This window comes from Macaca thibetana, chromosome 16, assembly GCF_024542745.1.
Source record: "Macaca thibetana thibetana isolate TM-01 chromosome 16, ASM2454274v1, whole genome shotgun sequence".
Classification (NCBI taxonomy): domain Eukaryota; kingdom Metazoa; phylum Chordata; class Mammalia; order Primates; family Cercopithecidae; genus Macaca; species Macaca thibetana.
The window spans coordinates 57,369,229-57,377,082 of record NC_065593.1 but is presented as its reverse complement, the minus strand read 5'-3'; the positions used below and the strand labels follow the sequence as shown (position 1 = coordinate 57,377,082).

Genomic DNA, 7,854 nt, shown 5'->3' with positions numbered 1-7,854 from the left:
TGGGGGTCTAGAGAGCTGGGAAGGATCTCACTGGGGGACCTTGTTCAAATGCCGATCCACTCCTGGCAGGCCTGAGATACGCCTAAGGAACCCCCAGGCCAGGGCTGCTGTCCGTTTCCCAGCCACAGCACAGGTCATAACTGACCCAGACCCTCTCGCTTAGAAACTGGTCGTGATCTTGGTCCTTCCCCACAATTGGTCTGACAGTGACCACCAGTTACCACAGCGGCCACCGCTGCCCGTCATCCATGGCAAGACACGGCCCACCCACCACTGCCTCCATCCATGGTGGGACACGGCCGGCCCACCACTGCCCTCCATCCATGGCGGGACACGGCCGGCTCACCACCGCCTGGACCAGCTCCGCGTGGTCGGGCCTTGGGTCTGCAGAGTCAGTCATTATTGGGGGCCTGGTGGCGTCTGGACCCAACCTCAGTCCACCCCTCCCACCCCTGCCACGCCCCCACCGGGCTCCCCTTTCCCCAGCAGAGAGGCAGGACCCTGAGACCTACCTTCATTCTGAGCACTCAAGGAGGCAGCCAGGAGCAGGAGGGCCCCAAAGGGCCAGGAAACGGGGCCGGGGAACACCAGGGGCCAGGTCTGCATGGCTGGCGGGACTTCAGCAGCCTCAGGGGCCCCTGGTCCTTGTCACTGGCTCTCGGGACACTCCCTGGAGGAAGGAAAGCCTGTGGGTCAGAGCCCCCTGTGGCTGCCAGAGGGGACAGTGGTAGTGGCTGTCGCCTGGCGGGGGCTGGGAGGCTGGGGGTCCCCACGCTCTTTCCTGAGTGGCTGTGCCTGGGATGCCAGAGCCTCCACCCTCCTTCCCTTCCCTGTGACTGTAGAGGGCGTGCGATGCCGGCTGCGCGAAACAAAGAAGACACGTGGGGGCAGGAGACAGAGTGCCCGAAGCACGGCGGGACATCTGACTTGTGGGTCAGCCCTTTTGTTTTACAATAAATTACTCATGACTGTCTGAGGGTGTTTCCTGTAGAAATGGGTCAGGACAGGTGGAAGCTTTGGTAGCCGTGTCTACCTGACACTGTACGAAGACCAGCTTCCCGCCCCAGCCCCTCACCAACGCGAAGCACAAAACCGATTCTCCGTCTACTTTGGAGCATGTGTGTGATATGGCTGCACGCCCAGGGCACAACCCCAGCCCCTCACCAATGCTCCTCCGTCTACTTATCCGTCTACTTAGGAGCACGTGTGTGATATCGCTGCACGCCCAGGGCACAACCCCAGCCCCTCACCAATGCTCCTCCGTCTGCTTATCCGTCTACTTAGGAGCACGTGTGTGATATCACTGCACACCCAGGGCACAGAGCTTCGTCATTACAATCCTCGGGTGTCTGCCTCCTCTGTGATGCTGTCCAGACGTCCAGTCACTCACACAGACCCTCACATGAGCAGCACCCACCGTCCGCCTCCCCCAGCCAAGCCCAGCGCTGACCACAGCCTGTAGTCAGCACCCCCCCAGCCCATCTACCGGTCCCCCCTGCCCGTCCATGGGCCCCCCACCCCCAGCCCCTCTACCGGACCCCCTCCCGGGGCAACCCTCAGTTGTGTTCCTTTCGAACCCATCGTTTACACCTCTGTGCGTTCCTAACACACAAGTCAGCTTTACCTCTGCTGCTCTCACTGGCAAGGCAGGCTGCTGGGCAGCTTCCAGCAGGCGAGCCTCCTTTTGCTATCTTGCCTTGGGCCTGCAAAGGCTGGGAGCCCCCAGCTGTGTGTCTCCTCTCCCGCCAGGCAGAGGCGGCTGCAGTGCACACACACATAGTGCCGGGGCAGGGTCAGAGAGGCAGGGATGAGCCTCTCAAGGGCCCCAGCGAGGTCCCAGCTTCTGTGCTTCCCACGGGGCCCCACTCAGGCCCTGCATACAGTGGGTGCTGGATACATGTGGATCTGGGTCCCCTGAGAGCAGCTGGGGGATGAGGGTCCCTGTGTGGACGCTCCACAAAGCCCCACCTGCCCCCACGCAGGAGCTAGCTCAGCTTTGCACAGGAAAGTGCCCTAACCCTAACTCTATCAGTCCCTCTGGTGGGGTCTGGGCCGATGCCCGTGCTGGTCAAAGGTCAGGCCCTCACCTGGACCAGGTGACGTGCTTTTGCATGAACCTGCTGACAACCCTGCTGGACTTTGAAAGGCACGAGGGAAGGGAAAATGAGGGGAGGCGGCCTGGGTCTGTTCCAGGTAGGGCAGAGGGCGAGGCCCGGCAGGAGCCCTGGCAGGACTTTCCCTTCAGCCAAGAGAACACCGCCTTCGAAGGAGGCTGGGGCAAGGGTTCCTGGCCAGGCTGCCCTGCCGCTCGGGTCCCTGCACCTCTGCTGGGAAAAGTCCCTAGGTAGGGCGGTGACTCCAGCCCTGCCTCTCCCAGCTCCCAGTGCACCCCACACACCAGCGAGCAGGGAACTCCCATGAGGGAGTTGTGTAAAGCGACCTTCAGACGAGCTATTTATAGATGTCTGTAGTTTTGTAGATGTGCGTTTCTCCAAACAAACAAACCGCCAGAAAGTGTCACAGCAGGACATGTCACCAACCCCGGGAACCCCATGTTACCAGGGGTCCTCCCAGAGGCTGGAGTCTGGGCCTGCTGAGGACCGGGCTTGCAGATGGGCTCCGGCCTTCTCGTCCCATTGCCCCAAGTGTCCCAGCCCCCTCTGAGCCTCCCTCTAGTCATCTCTGGGCCCTGCACAGCCACAGGCAGCCGCCCGGTCATTCCCACACTCTCACCGTGGTCCTGCCTCCACGCGGAAACCCCTGCCAGCCGCGGAGGGCAGGTGTGGGGACACGTCCCTGCAGGTGGGCACGTCACCAACCCTGAGGTGCTGCTGAGGCTCGGGCATGGTCCCACGTTGGTGCAGGGTGGGGGTGCCGTGTCCCGAGGTCTGGGTTCCCCACTCCAGGCAGCTACCGCGCTCAGGATGAGTCCCGTCCCTTCTGTCGGACACCCCATCCCACCCTGCCGGGCCTGGGTTCGAGGGGAGGGAACCCATCCCGAGACCTTTTGTGGCCTCTCACTAACACCCGCTTTCCTGCTGTGACCCCTCAGGGCTGCTCAGATGGGCTTGAAGACAGGCTAGGGCCCCATCTCCCATCATGCATCTAGCGTTCTGGATTAGCTGGAAGCCCGATGGGGTCTCTCTGGGCTAAAATCAAGGGGTGGGCCAGGGTGGTCCCTTCTGGAGGCTCCAGGCGGAATCCGTCCCTCTCCGTCTCCAGCGCCCAGAGGCATCCGCATCCCTCGGCTCACGGCCCCTCTGCCACCTCCCCACCACCGCCCCCCAGCTGCTTTCCTTGTCTCCCTGACTCCCCCTCCTCCCTCCCTCTCCTGGAGACCCTGTGATGGCATCAAGGGCCCCCCTGGGTGACCCAGGACACACGCCCCAGCTCAGCACCCGAGACTTCATCCCATCTGCACAGTCCCTTTGCCATGTCAGGTTCTGGGATGAGGACATGACATCTTTGGGGACTGGTAGCCGACCACAGAACCCCCATCCCCAATGCAGTGGGAGACCCAGGCCACCTGGAGACCCCCGCATGGAGGTGAGATTCACACAAGGAGACCGCAGTTGGGCCTGGGTCCGGCTCCCCTCACCCCACGCTCCATGATGCCAGCTCAGCACGCCCACCTTGGAGCCATGCAGATGGACAGCAGGGAGGGTCGGGGCTGCTGGGGGCTCTCCCACTGCTCTCCGCACCACCCACCGACTGTGTCCGGGAGGGGTGCCCTGCTGTTCTCCCCAGGCTGCTCTGGGGGGTCCTGCCCTCACCTAGAGCCCGAGGCCATCTGAGTCTGTTTCATAAACGCTTCCAGGGACTGCCCTGCCACTGTGTTAAGGGGGGAACTCTGGGCACACAGCCAAAGGTCACAGATCCCCAGAGCCCTGAGGGTGCTGCATCCACCCCACCTGCCCACCCAGGTGCTAGCTCTGCCACCTGCCTGTGTCCTGAGTCAGCCCTGACTCAGCAAAGAGCTGCACCGTGAACCAGACCTCAGCAGCTGGGTCCTGAAGGCCCCCGAGGGCCAGTTGCATGCACCTGGCTTCATGCCAAGCTCCTCCCGCCTGGCAGTGGCTGCATCTGCCTCCCCTCTGCCCTGAGTGTCCCAAGTCTGTCCGCTCTGTGTTCCATGGGGCCAGCAGTGCAGTGGAATCTCTGCTCTCAGGGGCTACAGCGGCTCCTAGATGCCTCTGCCGCCGCGGGTGGACCCTGCAGCTCCATCTCCCAGCCTTCCTGCCCGATTGCTTCCCGAAGACCCAGGGTCCTGGGCTGCCCTCGTTGGGGAGAGGGGGGTGGGAGTGAGAAGCTGGCACTGTCCCTCTTTCTGGCCTCATCCCCTCCAGGGACCCCTCTCAGCCCCTGGCAGCCTGGACTGCACCATTCTGGAGATGCTGCCTCCCCGCGGTCCCTTCTGCCCAACTGTGGTGGTGGCTGCTGCTTCTCACACGTGGATCCTCTCACTGCCTCTCCCCGATCCTCCCTTCCTCCCAGCACCTTCACCAGCTCCCCACTGAGTGCCCTCCGATGTTGGCGGCCCTGACCCTTGCCCAGCCAGGGGTGAAAGGGAGCAAGGGCTGGGCTGGAGGGTACTAGGAGCAGGTGATGGTGCCCTCCCCATCAGTCCACACCCGGCATGTGGTGGGAAAGGTGTGGAATGAGTCAGCCGTGGAGGGGAGCCCCAGGCCTGGAAGACCCCTGTCTTTGGCTTGAGAATGACTTTGAAGGGCTCAGGGGGAAGGGAGCTGAGGGGAGACAGGATGGAGAGTGGCAATCTGGCTCTACTCTGAGGCTTTAGGCTGCGGACTGTGTGTGGCCCCAGCTCTGTCTGGGCAGCAGGTGTCAGGGACATTGGGTTGCTGCAGGGAATTTGCTCCGTTTATTAGAAGAAAACGCACCAGGCGACACAGGCCCCTCTCAGGTCATCAGGCATCAGTGTACCTGCACTTCTGGTCACATCTGAGTCTCAGATAAACAATCAACGATGTCCTGGTAAAAGCTTGTCCCGTGGGACACTTGGGACACACTTATATTAAAACACGATTAATGATCTCAAACTCAGATGTTGCTGGGTATCCTGTGTCAGCCCAGTCACTCTGCCCCTGTCTGCCTGAGCCCTCTCCTGCCATCCTCCTGACCAGAGGCGTGGGCTCGAGTTGAAAACCGTGCAGTGGCTAAAAATCAGAGACAGTGCAAGCGGCAGGGTGCAGCCACCGGGAAAGTGGCCAGGTGGGCGGTGACCGGCCCAGCAGCTCCGTTTATGGTACAAGGAGACCAGGCTCAGGGAGACCAGGCGCACGGAGCCTCAAAACTTCCAGAGTGGGCTGGGTGCGGTGGCTCATGCTTGTAATCCCAGCACTTTGGGAGACTGAGGCAGGTGGATCACCTGAGGTTGGGAGTTTGAGACCAGCCTGGACAACATGGTGAAACCAAGTCTCCACTAAAAATACAAAAAAATTAGCCAGGCCGGGTGGTGTGTGCCTGTAATCCCAGCTACTTGGGAGGCTGAGGCAGGAGAATTGCTTGAACCCGGGAGGTGGAAGTTGTGGTGAGCTGAGATCGTGCCACTGCACTCCAGCCTGGGTAACAAGAGCGAAACTCTGTCTCAAAAAACAAACAAACAAAACAAAAACAAAAAACAAACTTCTGGACTGGGAAAAGATGGGGCAGCAATCAGATTTCTCCCAAACCACGGAAACAGGGGTCGGCATCTGAGGAGCTGGCACCAGACACAGTAGGGTCTGAATGCTCCCAGACCAGGATTGACGCACAGGCTTGGAGCCGTTCCCAGTGACACGCCTAGGAAAGTTCATGCACCACCCAGCAAGCCTGTGCGCGCCTATTCCCACTCCTTGGTGCTCCGGGCACCTGCCTGTCCCGGCTCCCACAGGTGCTGGGTGTGTGGAAGCTCAGGTCCCCTCGGGCTGGGTTCACTGGGGTCCTCCTGTGTGGTCAGTGGACTCTCTACCCCCACAGCACCTGAGGGGTGGCTGACAGTGCTTTCCCAGCTGCTGCAGGGGCTCGGGGAACACAGGTGACCCCACATCTCTACAGAGAATGAGCTCACCAACACCTCTCAGAAGACAGCTGCAGCTCGCGGAGGCCATGAAGCCCACCCAGGCCCACGGTGTGGACGTCTCTGCCCTGGTCTCTGCTGGAGCGGCCCAGAGGGGACCCCAGGTGGTCAGCAAAGTCCCCTCAGGCCTGGGGGCTAGATCAGGCTAACCCTTCCTCCTCAGCATTTGCTCACCTGTCCCCTCTGTTGGTGGCCTCCTGTCCTCCTGCTCTGGGCTCAGCAGCGGCCCCCTGGAGAGGCCCTGCCACCACCCCCCCGCCCTGCTGGAGACAGGCCTCCTGCCCTGGCCCCCGCAGCCAGTCACCCTGGGCCTCCCAGAAGCCGAGGATCCTCTGCCGACGACGGGCAGAAAACGTGCTTCTCAAGCTGCAGGTGAATGACCAGTAGTGGGCAAGGAACTGAATGTGGACGTTACTGCTGAGTCAGCAAAACCAGCGCCAGAAGGGGCAGCTGAGGGCCTGCCTGGGTGAGGGGAAGCCTCACGGTTCCTGTTTTATGGGTTTGCTGTGAGCGCACACGAAGCTGTGGCTGTGGAGTGTGCAACAGTCCACGCGTGCCTGCGTGTGCTCATGCGTGCGTGTGTCCACCAGCTCGTGTGCACTCGTGTGAGCAAGTGCGTTTTGCTCACAACTTGGTCGCAGCGACGGCGCAGGGAACCCCGGCTGAGGCCGAGGACCAGGAAAGGCGGAGGGGGCTCCGACCCACTGGACTTAGGGGAGCCCCGGGTCCGAGACGCCGCCTCTGTCCCTTCAAGAATCGAGCCCGGGGCGCAGGGCAGAGACGCGGGTCCCCACACGGCCTGTAGCTGGTTCCCGCCCCTCCCGGAGCGCGCCCGCTGCGCCCCCGCCCGCCTGGCCGGCGACTCGCGCTCAGGGCCGGCGGGGGGTGACGGTCCCCGAGGCAGAGGCGCTGCAGCCCCAGAGTCCCCATCCCTGCGCGGACCGGCGACCCCGGTGCACCGAGAGGCCCTAACACAGAGCGCCCAGCACCGAGCCCCCAGCACCGAGTTCTCAGCACCGAGCCCCCAGCACCGAGCCCCCAGCACCGAGTCCTCAGCACCGAGCCCCCAGCACCGAGTTCTCAGCACCGAGTCCTCACCCCGGGGCACCCAGCACCAAGTTCCCAGCACCGAGCCCCCAGCACCGAGTCCCCAGCACCGAGTCCTCACCCCGGGGCACCCAGCACCAAGTTCCCAGCACCGAGCCCACTCCGCGCCCGCCCCTCTGGTTCCCCCGCCCGTCCCTCTCCGCGCCTCACCGGGTCCGCTGCGGGACGCGCTCCTCCGGGATGCAGCTTCTCCGGGCCCCGGAGCCCCAGGAAAATGAAACAGACGGGAGGGAGGGGCCGGGGAGGAGGCGGCGGACCCGCGCCGGACCCACCCCCCGATGAGGAAGGAGCGGGGTTTACGGGAAGCCGCCGAGTTTCGGGAACACCCCGCGTTCGCAGCAAGCGTGACAGGGAATTTGCTGTTTTCACGCGAGGCGCCGCACCCGCGGTTCACGCTAAAGGCAGCGGGAAAACTGCCAGGGGCGTGTTTCCAGGAGAGTTCGCGTCTGGCGGGTCCAGCTCGCGCGCGGCGCGCGTTCCCCACGGGGCAGGTTGGCTCCGCTCGCAGCTGCCGCGAGTCTGTGCACGGGGCGAGCTGGGCGGGTCGAGGGGGCCGCTGCGGGGCTGCGGGGAGCGGGGAGCGGGGAGCGGAGAGCGGGGGCGGCCCCCAGATGGCCGGGGTGCGCGGGCAGAGCGAGCGGGGCAGCGGGAGGGTCAGAGGCCCTTTCACA

At 63.4% G+C, this 7,854-nt stretch overlaps 1 protein-coding gene and 1 long non-coding RNA gene across 2 annotated transcripts in view; one reads left to right on the top strand and one right to left on the bottom strand.

Annotated features, from left to right (window-relative positions):
• Positions 1 to 574, top strand: part of LOC126938968 (uncharacterized) — a 1,557-nt gene extending 983 nt beyond the window's left edge. Inside the window, exon 3 of the long non-coding RNA XR_007720265.1 lies at positions 208 to 574. This is a non-coding gene — a long non-coding RNA (uncharacterized LOC126938968). The remainder of the gene's footprint in view (positions 1 to 207) is intronic.
• The window catches only part of SECTM1 (secreted and transmembrane 1), a 13,084-nt gene extending 5,462 nt beyond the window's left edge, over positions 1 to 7,622 (bottom strand). Inside the window, 2 exon segments of the mRNA XM_050763764.1 lie at positions 513 to 670; positions 7,334 to 7,622. Of these exon segments, the coding sequence (XP_050619721.1) occupies positions 513 to 606 (94 nt within the window). The 5' untranslated portion in view covers positions 607 to 670; positions 7,334 to 7,622.
• Between the last annotated feature and the right edge of the window lie 232 nt (positions 7,623 to 7,854).